The following is a 20,696-nucleotide window of genomic DNA, read 5'->3' on the forward strand; positions in this document are numbered from 1 at the left end:
GGAGAGAGGGAAGGAAGGAGGGAGAGAGAGAGGGAAGGAAGGAGGGAGAGGGAAGGAAGGGAGGGAGGGAGGGAGGAAGGGAGGAAGGAAGGAAGGAAGGAAGGAAGGAAAGAAGGAAGGAAGGAAGGAAGGAAGGAAGGAAGGAAGGAAGGAAGGAAGGAAGGAAGGAAGGAAGGGATTTTCTGAACCTTAGCATCACAAAATATGGTAGTTTCAAGTCAAGATACCCATGCAAACTTTTTAGAGGTGGTCAACTTAACTAGTAATGTCAAGTCAAGTATGATTAATGGCCTCTCTTGATCAGAAGACTATTTGTGTGTGTGTGTGTATGTGTGTGTTTATTTGTTTGTTTATCAAACATGAACGAGATAACAGGTATAAGTATAAACGTGGACATGAGCACAGGAAATGAGTACAAATAAATGGGGACAGTGGGATAGGGACAGTAGGCACATACTAAAGGTTAGAAGTGAGGAAATCATACTTTCCTGCCCTGAAAGAATGATGCAGCAAACATACTGAAGACAGACAATGGTCTTGAAAGACAAGGAAGATCCATTACCAAGGCAACAGATAAAACTTCAATCTAATAAAGTGAGATGGAAATTAAGGGAACAAGTGACACAGAATACTACGAGATGTGGAATAACTGGTACAAATGGATAGAGAATAGAAATAAGGTATAGTGATACAATGTGTAAGGGCACACAAAAATGGATAACTACATAAACATGAAATAAATAATGTGTCAGGGTACATAAAAACTGATAGATATATAAATGTGAAATACACTGCATATAATACTGTAATACAAGAAATATAAGGAAATGGTAAAGATCTGTAAAAAATTATTGTGATGTATTTATTTTTAAACTGTGAAATTTAATAAATAAAACTTTTTTTCAAAAAAAAAAAACCCTTCATTCCAGATCAAGAAATGAATTTGTGAAAACAGTTCAGACAAGCCTCCCTCGGATTTATGACTGTTCCCCTAGCGACAGTTTGAATTAACAATGGCCTTGGAAAAAATGCTTTACAATTTATGAAACACATTCCATCATTAAAATGTCACACTTATTCTCCTCACGGTCCAGGGATTATGATCTGGGCACGTGGTGATTTGCACTCCCAACCTGTTGCCAAGAGTGCAGCAAACATATGATCACCATTTGCAATCTTTCTATGCTTCACCAGAAAGTCAATGGTTTATACAAAATTACTAAAAAGTGTTAAAAATCCCATATACAGTCATACACGTTCATCCAATTCAATCATTCAATCATAATATTGGCTGGAGACAATCTCATCACTCACAGCCCCCAGGCCTGCCAGCAGAGGTAGGTCTTCAGAGCTTTACAAAAGACCAGGAGGGAGGGGGCGGTAGGTATCTCCAGAGGGAGTTCATTCCAGAGGGCAGGGGCCACCACAGAGAAGGCTCTTCCCCTAGGCCCTGCCGGCCGACTCCCAGAATTCCTGAGCCAATCATGGTAGCTCAGGAATTCTGGGTGTTGAAGTCCACATGTCATAGAAGAGCCAAGTTTGCCTACCCCTGGCCTAATGCATCCGGAAGGATCAGGTTAGGAAAAATCGGGCTTAAGGATATGCAGAAGAGAAACAGCCTCCCTTTCTAAAGGCTATTTAAATTTAATAGTTATCCATATTTTACAGGTACTGTTTAATAGATAATTTGTTCAGTTTAAATATAAAAATAACACTATCCCAACAAGAGAGAAGTTGGGAACTCATTATCGCTGACTTCAAAAAGGGGGGAAATGGTATTCGTTCATAGCTCAACATTCTGGCCCATTAATACATTTATTTTTCCCTCCTCTACAGAATTTCTCCAAATGTCTGCTTGTAAACTCTGGAAAAGTTGATATTTACTCAAACCACCAACACAAAGGATATGCGCCGTGCATCTTTGTTTTGAGGCACATGGTTTTCTCATTCCAAATCAAAGTGACTTCGTATAGAAGAAAAGTAGGTTCCATCCCATCCAGGTGGAGACTCTTCACCCAGATCTCAAAGGAATAATTAGTTCATGCTTTGTACTTTTCATCCCCTTGCTTTAAAGCTTTGTGATAATGAGCATAATCGCGATAGAGTTCCTTGAAAACTTCTCTCACGCCTGCTGGTAGAGAGACATTTAAGAATTTGATGTCCCTTTCCTTGCACAGATCTATGATATGATAGATCCCTTCTGTTAGATGTTTCTTTACAGCTGGATGCAAAGTCACCTAGAGGGAATATAAATGAGTTTATTAAAGCTTGTTACCAGTGATTAATGACACACATACACTCTCATTAGGGAAGGCACTGGAGAGAAGCATTCATTCATTACCCCACTTGCATTAAGACAAAGACTGTGGAGATATAAAGACTCCAACCTTAACATAATTAGAACAGGGAGAAAGATCTGTGGTGTCTTTACCAAACTGTAGTCCATTTTTATTGTCAGCTTCTTTTTAATGCTTTTTTTATTCCTCTGTGGGTATAATGAATAATTTCATTATTTAAAAGCCAAAAATATAGAACAAAAACCAATATCGTTATAGGAATGATTGGATGCCTTCTCTTCTGAAAAGATTTGAGGAGATATTCAGATATGAAGCTCCTTTTTCCCCAATTTTATCAGTTTATATCCATGATGACGAACCTATGGCTCACATGCCATGGGTGGCACGCGGAGCCATATCACAGGTCACGCAAGATGTTGCCCTATCTCAGCCCCTGATTTTCAAGCTTCAAGGAAGTTTCCCTGAAGTTCCGGAGTACAAAAAACCCCACCCAATGGAAGAACTGGAAGTGCATTTTTCCCGAACTTCCGTTTTGCCCTTTTATCCATTTTTTTCATGTCTCAGCAGGACGTGAGGTCTGTGCACATGTGTGGGGCCAGGATTATGCATATGCGTGGCAACAGTGCGGTGTGTGTGCGCGCATGCATGGGGGGGAAGGGTGTGGCCATGAGCACACATGCTAGCATACCCACACACCCTTTTGGCACATGAACCAAATTCGCCATGACTGATTTATATCACGAGAGAATGACACATCAAAATTAAAACAGTAATATACAGTGGTACCTCTACTTAAGAACGCCTCTACTTAAGAACTTTTCTAGATAAGAACCGGGTGTTCAAGATTTTTTTGCCTCTTCTTAAGAACCATTTTCTACTTAAAAACCCGAGCCTGGAAAAATTTCCCAGGAAATTTGAGAGTGGCACAAAGGCCCGGCCAGTTTCCTGCCATTCCCCCTTTAATCCCAGCCATCTCGGGCTTTTCTGGGCTGCCTGAGGAGCCTTTCGGTGGTGCTTAAGGAGGCTTTGGCAGCCCAGAGCGAACAAAGCATTTTCCTTTCTCTGGGCGCTTGGAGAGGGAATAAACCTCTGCCAGCGCCCAGAGGGTAGCGACTGTCCTCCTCCTCTTCTTCCTCCTCCTTCTCCCACCCAAATTCCAAGCTTTTATTTATTTCCTAATTGGTTTGCACTCATTATTTGCTTTTACATTGATTCCCATGGGAAAAATTGCTTCTACTTACAAACTTTTCTACTTAAGTTTAGATGGAATTTCCACCCACTTTTGGGGGGTGGGAATGCGTCTTATGGAGCGAAAAATACAATAGTTAGATTTTCATTAAGTTTGATCATCTTTAATTCCTGCTCTGCCGCCTCGGCTTTTAATTTTTCTCTTTAGAAAGTTAGGGGATTCTTGAAAGTTTAGGGAGGAGGAAGAGTAGTAATCTGCAATGTGTCATTTATGAACAAAATCTCTTTATCCATTCCCAGATGTCTAGCTTGAAATCAAGCTATTCCGCTAGGTCCTCATTTTTCTACTGAACCTTCTAGTGGTTCTCAGCCTGGGAGTTGGGACCCCTTTGAGGGTCAAACAACTGTTTCACTGAGGTCGCCTAAGACCCTGCGAAAAGACAAATTTCCCATGGTGTTAGGAACTAAAGCTTCTTTAATGGCACCTTGGAACATGTTTTTACAATCCAACCAATCAGGCGTTTACAGTGGGAGTGTCCCTCTGACCTTCCTGCCAATCAGCTTAAAGCTTTGTTGGGAGAATTGATACTAGACTTATGGTTGGGGGTCGCCACAACATGAGGAACTGTATTAAGGGATCGCAGTGTTAGAAAGGTTGAGAACCAGTGTAAATTTATATTGGGTCCATTACATTTTGATTAATTTTGGATTGGGAAAAAAATATTCCCAAAACTATGGTTGTACTCATGGTTGGCGATTATCTGGGTAAGAATCCTACTAAGTACTTATCTTAAGTTTACAAAATTTAATCAGGGTTTTTGTAAAAAAAAAACCAAAAACCTTTCCAGTACTTGTATTCCTCACCCTCTTTTATCTTTATCTGCTCATCTGAGAAATCCATGATGTATTTTCTTTGTAATCCAAAATGTTCTCATGCAATCCAAAATTTTATAATGGTAACATCAACAAAGCTAAAGACAACTCTGGGAATCAAACCTGCTCTCTACATGACTCCTGGCTGTTCCTTTTGAATTTCAGGACTGCCGGCACCATCTGAGTAAAATGCCAGCTCTGACAACGTTTTCCTGCTGTGGCTGCCTCGAGAGGCAAATCTTGCTATTTTTACCACCAAAAGTATTCCCTCCCTCCATGTGCCCAAATCTCAGATTAGTCTCATGCTGCCAGACATGTCAGACTAAATTCCTAGGAACAGAAATTAAAGAAAGGGCTGTCATTAGCATTAAAGCTCCCCCCACCCTCTTCAGGCGAGTAATAAAATGTTTTTTCTGATGAATTGAATTTCTAATTACTGTGACAGCACAGAGGGGGGCAAAGAATGTCAGTTTATCATCCAAGGTAGCTGTGAAAATGTACTGTGAAAATGGTCCGTTTTCCCTCACAATTTTTAACAAAGTGGCATTATCCACATTTACGTAAAACCAGCATTAAAACCAGCATAATACTGGGTAAGGATTCTGCTGTTAAGGAGTCTTCAAGCTATTTGCAGAAAAGCTCAAATGGGTTGCCAAGGTTTTTTTCTTTTTATCCTTTTTAAAAAACGTAAACTGAAATTCTGCACGAACTATACGCTTCGCTACTAATGTCTAATTAATAATACAGGTAAGATTAAATGCATTTGATTTATCTAGATTGGTCCGAATGCACTGGTTTGCCTGCTTCATACACACAATACAAGGTGTTGATTATCACCTATAAAGCCCTACATGGCTTAGGGCCAGTCTATCTGAGGGATCATCTTCTACCAAATAGTTCCCAGCGACCAATAAGGACCCACAGAATTGGCCTTCTCCGGGTTCTGTCGGTTAGCCCAGTGTTTCCCAACCTTGGCAAGTTGAAGATATCTGGACTTCAACTCCCAGAATTCCCCAGCCAGCATTTGCTGGCTGGGGATTTCTGGGAATTGAAGTCCAAATATCTTCAAGTTGCCAAGGTTGGGAAATACTGGGTTAGACAATGTCGATTAGGTGGGCAACAGGGAAAGCGCCTTCTCTGTGGCGGCATCGGCTCTCTGGAACCAAGTACCTCCTGAGATCTGTACTGCCTCCACCCTACTGGCTTTCTGGAAAGCCTTGAAGATCTGGCTGTGCCAGTAGGCCTGGGGTCGGTGAGTGAATGATACATCTTTTAGATCTGACCACAATAAGTGTGAATGTTTTATTAAGGGGGTTTTTAAATTGTTTTTGTATGATATTTTGTTGTTCCTTTGGGAATTGGGTGGCATACAAATTAGGTAGGTAGGTAGGTAGGTAGATAGATAGGTAGATAGGTAGATGATAGATAGATAGATGATAGATAGATAGATAGATAGATAGATAGATAGATGATAGATAGATAGATGATAGATAGATAGATAGATGATAGATAGATAGATAGATAGATAGATAGATAGATAGATAGATAGATAGATAGATAGATAGATAGATAGAGATAGATGATAGATAGATGATAGATAGATAGATGATAGATAGATGATAGATAGATAGATAAATAGATAGATAAATAGATAGATAAATAGATAGATGATAGATAGGTAGGTAGGTAGGTAGATAGATAGATGATAGACAGACAGACAGACAGACAGACAGACAGACAGACAGATAAATAATAAATAAGTTTAATTCTGAGATTTAATTTAATTCTAATTTTGTTGTAAGCCATCGAGACCAATACATTCAAGAAAAATAATAAATATTTGCCTCAGGGCATGAATGTTGGAAATTTTCTCTTGGTCAAGGAGACATTATACTGAATCCTCTTCTTCAATGTGACATCATGATGTGAGTCTCCTTCTCTAACAGAGACATCATGAAACACTGGGCAACTGCAAAGTGAGAAAATGAATCAGAATGCGTGACGAAAGGAAACATGCTGATCTGAAGCACATTCCTCCCCCAGGCCAAACTAACGGCTTGACCTAAGTTAGGTCAACTGAGTCATTTTCTGAAATGCCAGCTAAAGAGAAAAACCTGAACAACACAGTACAAAGTATGTTCAAAACCAGAGTCACTTGCAGTGATTAATTTCTCATTGAAAGAAGAGCTTGCAATTTTTTTTAAAAAAAAAGAAGGCTGGCTGAGAATTTCAATTACCATAAAAGGACAGTGATCCAATCATGAGGAATCCAGTGAGCAAATGAAATATATTTAGTGTCATGCCCCTGTCGGAGCCTGAATCTGTGGAGGAAGATGAGCTAGAACTGGAGCCAACAGAAATCAAGGGGGCGGCTTCGTGGGGAAGAGCAGGCCCAGTTAGGCCGAGGCTTTTCAGGAGTGGGACGGCTTATAGGCAAAGAGGAATAGGATGATTAAGAGAGGGAACATGAGAGTCAGAGCTCAGGTGATGAGCAGGGACCGCCCCCTCCTGATCCTCGAGCATGGAGAGTGCAGAGAAGGCCCCGCCCCTCTTTACATCGCACACCTGGAGACTGAGACTTAAGGAGACGCTGTAGGGAAGGGCATTTGTCAGGAACTGGGCATTGTCCTACCTGAACGCCCTTTCTAGATGGAACAAACGCTTAATTCCTGAAAGTGTTGAGTGCTGTTGTTTGAACTTTCCTGGAATCCTTTATTTTTGGCTTCTTGGCTTTCCAGACTCTTCATCTTGCCTGCTGGATTTTCTTCTTTGCAGCCGTGATGCTTGCAATATTGGATTAGACTATTTGCACTCAGAGACTGCGTGAGGGGTGTGTGTGTGTATGTTATCTCTTGGCTCTGGGATCTGCCAGAAAAGTGGGAGTATTTGGGAGGAATTTGGAGCAATAATCCGGCCTTTTCCAGGTCCTGTCAACTAGACAATGTGGTTCGGCAGAACCTAAGGGAAGAGCCTTCTCTGTAGGGGCCCCGGCCCTCTGCAATCAGCTCCCCCCAGAGATTCCCACTGCCCCCACCCTCCACGCCTTCTGCAAGAGTTTAAAAACTCACTTGGGGCCATTAGACTCTAGCCCCCTGGCCGATGAATAAAATATATGTTTGTTCATTTGGAATGGGAATGATTGATTTTTAATGAAATCTAGGGTTTTAGATTAGCTAGTTTTTTAAAATTTAATTGGATTCAGGACACTTTGCATTGCTTTTATATGTTATAAGCTGCCCCAAGTCCTCAGAGAGGGGCGGCATATCAATCACTCAAATAAATAAGCAAATAAACAAATAAATAAAGGGGTAGTTGAACTGAGTTGCCTCTGTGCCATGTCTTGGGTCATCACATTTTGTTTCTCACCAGAAGGCTATGGCGATTATTGCTCAACAGAAAAATAAGTAGGGCCCAACAATCAGAAGTTTTAGAAAAACAGAAGTTCTTTTCTCGAAATGATATAGATTTTAGAATTAAAAAGGTGTTCAAGAAAATACTTACTGCACATATCTGCATTCTGACTCTAGGTGCTCTTTATGAAAAATAAATCCTATTGGTTTTAGTAAACCTGATTTCCAAGCAGCGGGGATACTTTAGTCTAACTATCTTGGAAGTACCATTGACTCAGGTATCCTAATCATTTTTAAAACTGATTCAAAGGTGGTCTTTCAATATCCTAAAATACAACATCTCTAAATCTAATACAGTGGTACCTCGAGATACGAGTTTAATTCGTTCCGGACCTGGGCTCTTAAGTCGAGCAGCTCTTATCTCGAATGACTTTTCCCCATAGGAATTAATGTAAATAATTTTAATTGGTTCCAGCCCTCAAAAAACTCACAAAGTTAGTCTAAATTATGCAGAAAGACATGTTTTTAATGAAGAAATGTACATGTACATATAAATGAATAATGAAGTTTCTTTCACTTAACTTGTAAACTTTCTTAAACTTTTAAATTTACATATGTTCAACTTCTCTGCCACCCAATCCTGTAGGACAGAGGTCCCCAACCCTTTTTGCACCAGGGACCAGCTTTAAGTGATCAAGAGAGGAATGGGTGAATGAATGGACGGAGGGTGGGAAGGAAGGAAGGAAAGAGGGAAGGGACAGGAACAGAGGAAGGAAGCAAGGAAACTTATGAAAGGGGAGAGTAAGAGAGGAATGAGTGAAGGGAGGGAGGGAGGGAAGAAGGTGGGAAGGAGAAAGAAAAGAAGAAATAGAGGAAGGGAAGGTAAAAGAGAGAAAGAAAAAGAGCAAGAAAGAAAGAAAGAAAGGGGGAAGGGACAGGAACAGAGGAAGGAAGCAAGGAAACTTATGAAAGGGGAGAGTAAGAGAGGAATGAGTGAAGGGAGGGAGGGAGGGAAGAAGGTGGGAAGGAGAAAGAAAAGAAGAAATAGAGGAAGGGAAGGTAAAAGAGAGAAAGAAAAAGAGCAAGAAAGAAAGCTGCAAGCACCCCCCCCCGAGCCCCCCAGGCCGGCTGCAACCTTTTAAAACACGCGCGCCGCTTCGCAGCTGTCTCCTGAAGCCGAACGCGGAAGTTAGCGTTTGGCTTCAGGAGACAGCTCCTTGGCGCTTGTATCTCGAATTTGGGCTTGTAAGTAGAACAAAAATATCTCTCCCCTCCCAGCTCTTATCTCGAGTTGCTCTTAAGTAGAGCAGTTCTTATGTCGGGGTTCCACTGTACACTTCATATGCAGCAAACCAGGATGAGGATGATGGAAGCTATAGTCCAACACTGCTAGAAGGCTTGGATTTGGACAAGCTGTCTTATTACACAAGACTCAATCAAGAAACTTGTCACTACATTTTCCCCACACATCACTTTTAATCTATTCTTCATATCTTAAAACTAAGAACTCTTTTGTCTTTCGACTGAATAGTGGGTCATTATTACCTTTTGCAATTCTATCACATATTGGGCCACAATGAAGGCTGACATCACAGTGAAGTCTTCTGTTTTCCCAGCAATATAACTGTACATCCGCTCCACCAACTGAGCACATTTCAATATAGGTTCAAGTTCATCCACAGACCCTTGGAAAACAAAATGAATTGAGATTTAATATTTGCATTGCATGGTTGGGGTGGGTGGGGAGAGATGAGAGATAGTTTGGTTTCACCCATCCCGCAGCAAATCGTAGGAGCAAATACAGGAAGTCCTTGTCTTACAACAGTTCCTTTTAATGACTGTTCGAAGTCATGGCACCGAAAAAAAGTCACTTATGACCATTTTTCTAACTCAATGATCATTGCTGCATCTCTGTGATCAAAATTCAGATGCTTGACAACCAATTCTTTATTTATTATGGTAGCATTGTCCCAGGCCCATGTGATCACTGGGAAAGCCAAATTCACTTAAGAAGCATATGACTAACTTAATGGCAGTGATTCATTTATCTGTGACAAGTGAGGTCATAAAATTGATTGCTTATTTGTACCCTATGACAATCATTAAGTGTTGTACCTCATGATTCTTGACAAATGTATCTTTTCTTTTATGTACACTGAGAGCATATGCACCAAGATAAATTCCTCCAATCACGCTTGGCCAATAAAGAATTCTATTCTATTCTATTCTATCCTATCCTACTCTATCCTATCCTAAGTGGGAGCACAATTGACTTACTGCTTTCTGTAAGCAGCTCTTCACAGTTCTGGGTCAGTTATAGGCTTCAGAAACACTTAATAATTTTCCAGACATGCTAATATGAGAAAAAGGCTGTATACTTTTTAGGGAGGGATATATGTATATAATTAGATCCACTGTAATGTATTTTTCTCTGGTTGCTGAATTTAATATGGAAATATTTTAATTGCACCCAGACTTCTATAAGCCTCACACAGCAAGAATTAAAACACAAGTATTCACAGGAAATATTTAGAAAAAAATAATTACATTTATTGTTAAGTATATGCTTATTCCGTTTGGGGCAAATGGTCTTGTGAGATGCAATAATTGGCATCCAAATAGTGCCTACATCTTTCACCTTTTCCTAATGTGTACCACTGAAGGAAAACCCTGCATGGTCTAGATCAGCAGTCACCAACTGATGGTGCATGGACCATTGATGGTCCATGAGAAAATATTGGTGGTGCATTTTCAATACTGTATTGCACTAAACCAGGGGTCCTCAAACTATGGCCCCTGGGCTGGATGCATGCAATGAATGTTTGTGTTGCTGCAGTGAGTCTCCTCCTTTGGGGTCTTTCTGTGCAGGTTGGAGGGGGGCAGAAATTTCAATTTGGAGTTTGCTTCAGCCTCCAGGTGCAGGGCTTTGGTAAGGGCTGGAGGGAAGCGCCACTGGTGGCAGAGTGGGACTGCATCATAACCTGGAACTGGCTATCTATCTCAGCCCATTGAGCTTCCAGGCGCCGGTACCTGGCTTTGCACTTCTGCAGGTCCTCCCTCTGCTTGGAAAACCTATGCTCATAGTCCTCAGTAAGGTGCTTCTGCCGAGCCTCCTTTTCAGTCAGACCCAATTTGAACTGAACCAGCTATTTTGCCAACTCTTTCCTGTGGTGCCTGGTTAGCTCTAACAACTTACTTACTTACTTACTTACTTACTTACTTACTTACTTACTTACTTACTTACTTATTTATTAATTAGATTTGTATGCCGCCCCTCTCCATAGACTGCTTCCAACTGGGGCCCTAAGGAGTCTGGGTGGGTAGGAGGGGAGGGGCTGGGAGGGGAGGGGCGAGTAGAGGCCGGTGAGGGACCCCTTGACATGAGTGACATCAAGTGGGTCACACCCACCCGGTCACATGACCACCTAGCCACGCCCACCCACCCAGTCATTAGGCAGATCATATTAATGGTCTGCAGGATTTAAAATTATGAATTTAGTGGTTTCTAAGGTCCAAAATATTGGGGACCCCTGGTTTAGATAAGTGTTGACCCAGACCCCAAATATTAAAATCACAGATTTAGGTTCGAGTCATATACATGCTTAATACAGGGTGTCCAGGGGAAAAGCATATTTAAATCCCCTGATATATGCACCAAGACAAATTCCTTGTGTGTTCAATCACACTTGGCCAATAAAGAATTTTATTCTATTCTATTCTATTCTATATTTCCCTGACATTTCCATGTAGCTTGCGATCTAATTAAGGCACGGTTGTAGGTGATATCATACCAAACGGCTATGCCATGGAGAAATATCAGTAGCTGAGGAAGCAAGTTGTTCCCACAGTTATGCTCATTTTTGCTTGACTCTGCCAAGCAGCGCGATCCATTGTGGTTTTTTACATGATTTTCCCCTGACTTTTAAACATTTTAATACAGTTCATTTCCCCCCCCCCGATTTATTCCTTTTTTTTCAGGAATTCCCTGCTAATTATAACTATAACAATTAGTCAATAACTAATTGACTCAATTCAAACCCAATAAGACCAACTCAAATTTGGGTCGGTAGAGCCTTCTGGACATGCAAAATCATTTTACAGTCAGGAAAGTAAACGAGTGCCGAACAAGATGAAAATGGAATATAAGACAATAGATGTCAAACCTCTGTCTCCTTTTTGTCTCCCTTCATGCATCACAGAAATAACCAATCGATGAAAACTGTTCAGAAAAGATGGAGCCGCTTTCAGCATCACCTGCATAATAAGTACATTGATGTTAAAATGCAGAAATTCGAAAATCCATGCTCAAGAGTTAAATAAGAGAGACCGAAGGCAGGGTTCAAAGCTACGTCTGGCTTTTGAAGTCTGGCTTTTGAGAGTGCAGAAGGAATGGTCTTCTATTTATGCAACAATAATCCATAATCATCTACCTTCTATTCCAAACATCAGGACAACATGTAGCCACAATGACAGCATCCACGTGCAGGAGGAAGATGTAGACATATTGAAGAAATTCCAAGACATTTTTTTAAAAAAATATTACAAGGGAGATAATTCAGAATACTCTAAAGAATGAATTAGCAGTGATGAGGAATTGGGAAGCCGAGGAGATAGGTACAAGATGGAGGCAGAAATGGAGTGGACATTATTGGTAGAAAAGGACGTACAGAAATATTAAAAGGATATGCAAAGAGCCTTCCCTTGTTGGGCTTTGACATCTTCTGACTAATGTTGCAAACAATTTTAACATAGCTAAAAGACGGAAACAAGAGATTCTGGCAGAAATGGATGAAAAGCATACAATATATTTAGGTAACTCTGGATCATTCTAAACTAATTCCTTAAAAGAAGAGGGTCCTTCTAAGTAAAATTTCAAAACAAATGCAGTTTTTAAAGCAATTGTATTCTGGGATGAAGGGAAATGCCTTGAGAACTAGGTGATCATGGCTATAGCATCTTTTATTTTTATTTTTTACAGCTCCAAGATGGCTTTTGGATCTTTTGAAAAGCGCCAGGAACCTGGGCATGTGGAAAGCAGGGAAGAGCAGGTTTAGGAGAGAAAGTGTCTGTCTTCAGAGTAAAAACAGCCTTTGTCTTAATGCCCATTCAATAGTTTCTATTACACTGATCTACTCAGAGCCCCAATTTTATCCATCCTAAAAGCAGTGATGGGCTGCCAAAAATTTTTACTCCCACACTATGGGCATAGCTTATTATGTGGGTGTGGCTTGGTGGTCATGTGACCGGATAGGAGTGTCTTACCGGCCATGTGACCAGGGGGAGTGGCTTGACAATCATGTGACCGGGGTGGCTTAAAGGTCATGTGACTTGCCGACCAAGATAAGTTTTTAAATAGGTGCTTGGACTCTTTTTCAGTTGATTAAGTAACATTATTTGAATAGCCACAAAAAGGACAAATGATAGACAACATTATGTGTTGAGCAGCAGAGTAACATTTTAAGGTTTTGTACTGAACCCACAAGGTTCAGTATGATAACAGATTAGGGAAGTAGCTCAATTTTCTTTAATTGCTATAAAAGTTCAGTTCTAGATAATGATTAAAGTGTTTATGGGTAAAACATACTATTTAATTATTTCCTATTTTAAAAGTAATTAAGGATCAAACTAAGGTACCAGAGAAGGAAGGACAATAAAAAACTATTAAGTATTCAATAAATAGTGCATAAATTTAAACAACAGCAACAACACCCCTGTGGGGGCAGCACCCCATTACTGCCTAAAAGCCACCAACTTTCATTTTCATTTATTTAGCAGAAAAAGCAATTTTCTGCTTACTACCGGTTCGGAAGTACACACTTTGTGTGCTTTTTCAACCCCCCGCCCCATCCTGTTCACGGCTTTGGGCATGCGCAGAGAATTTTAAAAAGAAAATGGCGGTATCCGGGTGGGTGGGCGGAGCCTCATGCTGCCACGGCTACCAGTTCTCTGAACCACTGGCGCCCAAAACTACCTGTGTGCCCGAATTGGGCGGAACGTGACAGAATTTTATCCCTGAGAAAAAGCCTAATGGGGAGGTATATAGTTTTATCTCGCAGACACTAAGTAGTCTTTCTTTTTTTTAAAGTCCGTTCCTTACCTTAGGATGACACTGCAGGATGGAAAAGAGCACTTCGTGGATTCCCAGAAAGATGTCGTTATACACCCTATGGTCAAGAGGGACGGTCAAAAGAATATTAAAAACAAGAGCCACGTGATGTGGGTTGGAGAGAATCCCTTCTCCACACCTAAGCAGAAGAGCTGCTGCTTCCAGGATAGGCACCGCAAGGACAGGGAGCCAGGCCGGATCTTGCGAAGCCTCTTTGATTTGCATCTGTATCGGGAGGAAGGAAACACAAACAGTAGGATTTCTCCAGCCTCACAGCTCCTACTGCAAATCACACAACTTGCTAAGCCCTTTCCAGTATGGTTTTCCGCAAAGGCAGTAATGCCAATAAATCCGTGCCTATCCACAATCTTTCCTTGCCAATGAACGTTTGCTATACAGCTAGTCCTCAACTTATGACTTCAGTTGAGCCCAACATTTCTGTGGTTCAGCAAGACAATTCATTAAATGAGCTTGGTCCCATTTTATGAATATTTCTTGCCACAGCTGTTCAGTGAATCATTGCAGTTGATAATTTATTTATTATTTTATTTATTAATTAGATTTGTATGCCGCCCCTCTCCGTAGACTCGGGGCGGCTAACAACAGTAAAAAGACAATATGAACAAATCTAATATTAAAAGTAATGTAAAAACCCCCAATTTAAGAAACCAATCATTCATACAGACATACCATGCATAAATTTTATAAGCCTAGGAGGAAGGGAATATCTCAGTTCCCCCATGCCTGACGACAGAGGTGGGTTTTAAGGAGCTTACCAAAGGCAAGGAGGGTGGGGGCAACTCTGATGTCTGGGGGGAGTTGGTTCCAGAGGGTCGGGGCCGACACAGAGAAGGCTCTTCCCCTGGGTCCCGCCAAACAACATTGTTTAGTCGACGGGACCCGGAAAAGGCCAACTCTGTGGGATCTAACTGGTCGCTGGGATAAGTTAGTAGCCCGGTTGTTAAGCAACTCTGGCTTCCCACATTGACTTTGCTTGTGAGAAGGTCGCAGAAGGAAGACTATGAGTTCTAGTCTCACTTTAGCCATGAAAGTCAGCTGGGTGACTTTGGGCCAGTCACACTCAGCTCAATCCACCTTACAGGGCTGCTGTTGTGCAAAAACAACAACAACAACAAAATAGCAGGAAAGACGTATGATGGATATGTTTGGTGCCTTGAGTTATTTGTAAAAATAATAAAGGCAGGATACCATTAAATAAATACCATATTTTTCGGAGTATAAAACGCACTGGAGTATGAGATGCACCTAGATTTTAGAGGTGGAAAACAAGGAAAAAAGTATTCTGAACCAAATGGTGTCGTAATATATCATTTAATAAAATACCAGGGTAGCAGAATACTTTTGACAAACACGTATACTTTTTACAAACATGTACACTTTTTACAAACTTAAAACTTGACAGCTTTAAGACAAGTGGATTTCAGTTCCCAGAATTCTTCCTCCAGTCATGTAAGATGGGGTAATTAGAAAGCAAAAAAACACAACCATTTTTGTAAAAATTGGATGTGGGGGCGTGACTTCGGGACAGAAAAAAAATGACTGTATTCAGTGTATAAGAGGCACTGACATTTCCACCCTCTTTTAGGAAGGATTAAGGTGCATCTTATACTCGGGAAAATACGGTAAATATCACAAAATGCCTGCTTGCTATTAACCTTTATACAGTAATACCTCATCTTACAAACCCCTCGTCATACAAACTATTCGAGACACAAACCTGGGGTTTAAGATTTTTTTGCCTCTTCGTCCAAACTATTTTCACCTTACAAACCCAAGCCGCCGCCACTGGGATGCCCCGCCTCCGGACTTCCGTTGCCAGCGAAGCACCCGTTTTTGCGCTGCTGGAATTCCCGAGGCTCCCCTCCATGGGAAACACCACCTCCTGACTTCCCATGTTTTTGCGATGCTGCAGGGGAATCCCAGCAGCATAAAAACGGGCGCTTCGCTGGCAACGGAAGTCCGGAGGTGGGGTTTCCCAGTGAGGGGAGCCTCAGCAAAATCGCAGCATCACAAAAACATGGAAGTCTGGAGGTGGGGTTTCAAGGACTTCCGTGTTTTTGCAATGCTGCAATTTCACTGAGGCTCCCCTCGCTGGAAAACCCCACCTCTGGACTTCCGTTGCCAGCGAAGCATCCATTTTTATGCTGCTGGGATTCCCCTGCAGCATCGCAAAAATACGGAAGTCAGGAGGTGGTGTTTCCCATGATGGGGAGCCTCAGGGGAATCCCAGCAGCGCAAAAACAGGCGCTTCGGCTGGCAAAAGGGGTGAGTTTTGGGCATGCACGCATTAATCACTTTTCCATTGATTCCTATGCGAAACATTGTTTTGTCTTACAAACTTTTCACCTTACAAACCTCGTCCCGGAATCAATTAAGTTCGTAAGATGAGGTATCACTGTATTTTGAACCAGGGGTTCAAAACTGTCAGTGGTCTACAAGATGTACCCTGTTTCCCCCTCAAATAAGACATCCCTAGATAATAAGCCCAATTAGGCTTTGGAGTTCATGGCAATGAAGCCAAGCACTTATTTCAGGGTTCAAAAAAATATAAGACAGGGTCTTATTTTCAGGGAAACACGGTAATAAAGCACAGGATATCATTCCACTGCTAAGGAAGCCAGGAAGTCTGACCATACAAAAAGCTGTAAAAGAGTAGGAATAATACTCAATGTGTGCTTGGAGTAACTAGCCTTAGAAAGCATGGAACACTTAGAGTTGATATGAGCTACCCTGTTTTCCCGAAAATAAGACGCACCCCGAAAGTAAGGCATGTCAGAGGTTTTGCAGAATTTGGTAATATAAGGCACCCCCCCGAAAATAAGGCGTAGTCAAGTTTACATACGGTACGGTGGAAAAACATACGGTACCATTCAAAGCTGTTCATAGCGGTACCGTAATAATGTGGTGTCCCCTGCTGGCCCCTTCCATCGCTTTGTACTGTCCAGTAGAGCAGACACAGTCTGCTGCTGTCTCACCGCCATTACAGTCTCCACTACAGTGCATAGACTGTAGTTCCTCTGGTGGCTGGAAGCTGCAATAGCGGGAGTATACTGTTCTACCATATAAGTGCCGTCGTTTGTGTGTGGGTGCCATACTGACAGGTACCATACCGTAATCAGTGTACCATACGGTACACTTTCTTTGGGGTGTCAGCTTTTCTGCCTGTGAATTTGTCTTATTTGAGAAATATAAGGCACCCCCCAAAAATAAGATGTAGCACAACTTTTGGAGCAAAAATTAATATAAGACAGTGTCTTATTTTCGGGAAAACACGGTATGTAGTTTTTGATCTTCAGACGAAGACTACAATATGAAAAGTTTATGCTTCTTTTTCCCCTTCATGGATTACTGCCTTGTCGTGGAGAAGGGGCTTGTGTATCTCAATGAAGCTACGAGTGCCTGTGTCTTGGGCGATGGGTAGGGAGATGTCAATGCCATAAACAGATGGTATATGCTAAATTCAGTAGCATCTATCTAAACCAGCAGCAGAGGTACTTACAGCTAAAGCAGTCATTATCTGCGGAGTAGAAAACCAGAAAACTTTCTCTTTCTCTCCACTTAGAGGACAGTTGAGTAGTACTTTCAGTAAGGTAACAGCTGATAATACTATCTGTACAAAACATACCATGAAAATAAGAGTAATAAGCATGGTCACATCAAGAAAAGATAAAAGGTACAAGCAAAATGCAGCATAGAAAATATCCGATTAACAAAGGTTTTATTAAAATACAGTAATACCTCATGATACGAACTTAATTGGTGCAAGGAGGTTTGTAAGACGAAAGGTTCGTAAGACGAAACATTGTTTCCCATAGGAAACAATGTAAAGTCAATTAATCCGTGCAACCAAAAAAAACCCCGTGAAAAAACGGCTTTCGGCGACTGCTGGGAAGCCGCGCGGCTGTTTTAAAAGGTGACAGCCGGGCTGGGGGGCTTCCCAGCAACCTCCCGAACCGAACCCGGGGCTCAGAAAAATTTTGCCTCTTCTTACGAACTTTGTTCGAGTTACGAACCAGCGTTCGGGAGGCTTCTGGGAAGCCCTGCCGCCCGGCTGTCACCTTTTTAAACAGCTGCGTGGCTTCCCAGCAGTCTCCGAACGCCGGTTCGTAACTCGAAAAAAGTTCGTAAGAAGAGGCAAAATTTTTCTGAACCCCGGGTTCGTATCACGAGTTGTTCGTAAGACGAGGGGTTCGTATCTTGAGGTACCACTGTATGTGAAATTTAAGTATCCAAAATATTGGTAGAAATGAGTCCCTTAAAATGTCCATATGCTGATATTTTTTTAAAGGATTTTTCTGAAGCTTTCCAATGCATAGACAGTTGGATATGTAAGCACATTACTTAAGCTTTACATCAACAGATTAGGAGTGCAGCATTAAAATGTTCCCCCCCCCCCTGAATGGTGCAATTTTTATTTTATTTTTTGCTCATGCACAAAAATTCCTAAAAAATAACCCTCATGTAACTCAGGAAATACCTATAAGATTGAGGGGTAGAGTACACCTTTTGTACTCAGAAAGTGTCTACGTTTAATCCCAGCTCCTTCATGTAGGCGGAACAATGGCTCAGTGGTTAAGGACACTGAGTTTGTTAGAGGGAACTGAAAGCCTGGATTCAATATCCAAGAGCCTAACAACGAGGTACTTTTTGCAAGCAAGGATTGCTTTTTGATTTGTGTGTGTGTGTCTCCACTGCTAAGCCAGTAATTGACAGTGGTTCATTGATTAAATTAAGTTCGCTCAAACAGTATGTTTTGATATGTTCATAACGGGGGGGGGGGGGGGGGGGGCGACACACAACTGCCTAGCAGTTTGAAAGCAAAATGTGAATACATAAATAGGTACCACTTCAGTAGGAAGGTAACAACACCTATGGCATAAAGCTATCTTGTCCACATGAGCACAGAAATTGTCTTCAGACAATGCTGACTCCCTCGGCCAAGAAAGAGATGAGCACTACACCTTAGAGTAGGACATATTTTATTTATTTATTTATTTATTTATTGTAAATCCAGACTCGGGGCGGCTAACAGCAATCATAAAACAGTGTGCAATAATAATCCAATACTAAAAACGATTAAAAACCCATTAATATAAAAAAACAAATAACTAGATAGGGAAACCTTTCACTTTTAGCAATAGCAATAGCAGATAGATTTATATATTGCTTTACAGTGCTTTTACAGTCCTCTCTATAAGCGGTTCATAGACTCAGCGTATTGTCCCAACAATTTCAGTCCTTATTTTTAGTGATCTCAGAAGGATGGAAGGCTGAGTCAACCTTGAGCTTGGTGAGCCTTGAACTGTCAAAGTGCAGGCAGTCAGCAAAAGTGGACTGCGGTATTGCACTCTAACCACTGCGCCACCGTGGCTCATTTTTCCTTCTTTGTGTGAAAAAAAACACAAAGCAGAAAACCTGTTCAGCAACGAAGTAATTCAAAAGCATGAAGCTAAATGAAGGCAAATGCTAAGCATCGTGGATTCAAATACATTTTTAACCAAAAAAAAAATAACATAGTTCCTACTTCAGGATTTTGCTTCCAAAGATTGCAAACATTCAGTCCCTCAATCAGCAGTCTCAACATGGTAGAAAAGTCATCGAGGGTGCCATTCTCCACCAGCTGGGAGATCAATTCAGTCAAGGGAACATCTAGATCTTGGATCAATTGGCCTTTGACTTCAGGACCTGCAATAATTCAAGAGAAACTGTCATCCAAGCTCTTTAAGGCCCACAAACGGCTGATAGACGCCAAGCCATTATAGCACAACATAGAAACATAGAAGACTGACGGCAGAAAAAGACCTCATGGTCCATCTAGTCTGCCCTTATACTATTTTCTTAGGATGGATATATGTTTATCCCAGGCATGTTTAAATTCAGTTACTGTGGATTTATCCACCACGTCTGCTGGAAGTTTGCTCCAAGGATCTATTACTCTTTCAGTAAAATAATATTTTCTCATGTTGCTTTTGATCTTTCCCCCAACTAACTTCAGATTGTGTCCCCTTGTTCTTGTGTTCACTTTCCTATTAAAAACACTTCCCTCCTGGACCTTATTTAGCCCTTTAACATATTTAAATGTTTCGATCATCTCCCCTTTTCCTTCTGTCCTCCAGATTATACAGATTGAGTTCATTAAGTCTTTCCTGATATGTTTTATGCTTAAGACCTTCCACCATTCTTGTAGCCCATCTTTGTACCCGTTCAATTTTGTCAATATCTTTTTGTAGGTGAGGTCTCCAGAACTGAACACAGTATTCCAAATGTGGTCTCACCAGCACTCTATATACCGGGATCACAATCTCCCTCTTCCTGCTTGTTATACCTCTAGCTATGCAGCCAAGCATCCTACTTGCTTTCCCTACCGCCTGACTGCACTGTTCACCCATTTTGAGACTGTCAGAAATCACTACCCCTAAATCCTTCTCTTCTGAGGTTTTTGCTAACACAGAACTGCCAATACAATACTCAGATTGAGGATTCCTTTTCCCCAAGTGCATTATTTTACATTTGGAAACATTAAACTGCAGTTTCCATTGCTTTGACCATTTATCTAGTAAAGCTAAATCAACACTTGAATAAATCACACTAAACACAATAGCTCCAATTTAGGGGAGCCAAACAAAGCATGTCCAAGAACTGAGACTGCACTGAAAAAAATGGAGACCGTGACCAGGGAGGCGTGTCTTCAGTTATTCAATACAGTCAAAGAGCTAAAGGACTAGAGATGACCCATCCTACAGTCCGCCGTCGATCAGAGCATGGAGAATGCATGTTTTTAAGTTGGCAATTCTTTTTGGTGGCTTCAGGTCTTGTTTCAAAATAAGATTTAAACCCCCAACACGTCACATATGGCTCCTA

At 41.3% G+C, this 20,696-nt stretch overlaps 1 protein-coding gene across 1 annotated transcript in view; it reads right to left on the reverse strand.

Moving 5' to 3' along the window:
• Positions 1-1,629: 1,629 nt before the first annotated feature.
• Positions 1,630-20,696, reverse strand: part of URB2 (URB2 ribosome biogenesis homolog) — a 32,011-nt gene continuing 12,944 nt past the window's right edge. The window contains exons 5-10 of the mRNA XM_070733946.1: positions 19,360-19,520; positions 17,335-17,445; positions 13,806-14,039; positions 11,872-11,962; positions 9,254-9,393; positions 1,630-2,237 (exon numbers count right to left, since the gene is read on the reverse strand). Coding sequence (XP_070590047.1) covers positions 2,040-2,237; positions 9,254-9,393; positions 11,872-11,962; positions 13,806-14,039; positions 17,335-17,445; positions 19,360-19,520 — 935 coding nt within the window. The 3' untranslated portion in view covers positions 1,630-2,039. The remainder of the gene's footprint in view (positions 2,238-9,253; positions 9,394-11,871; positions 11,963-13,805; positions 14,040-17,334; positions 17,446-19,359; positions 19,521-20,696) is intronic.

This window comes from Erythrolamprus reginae, chromosome 1, assembly GCF_031021105.1.
Source record: "Erythrolamprus reginae isolate rEryReg1 chromosome 1, rEryReg1.hap1, whole genome shotgun sequence".
NCBI lineage: Eukaryota > Metazoa > Chordata > Lepidosauria > Squamata > Dipsadidae > Erythrolamprus > Erythrolamprus reginae.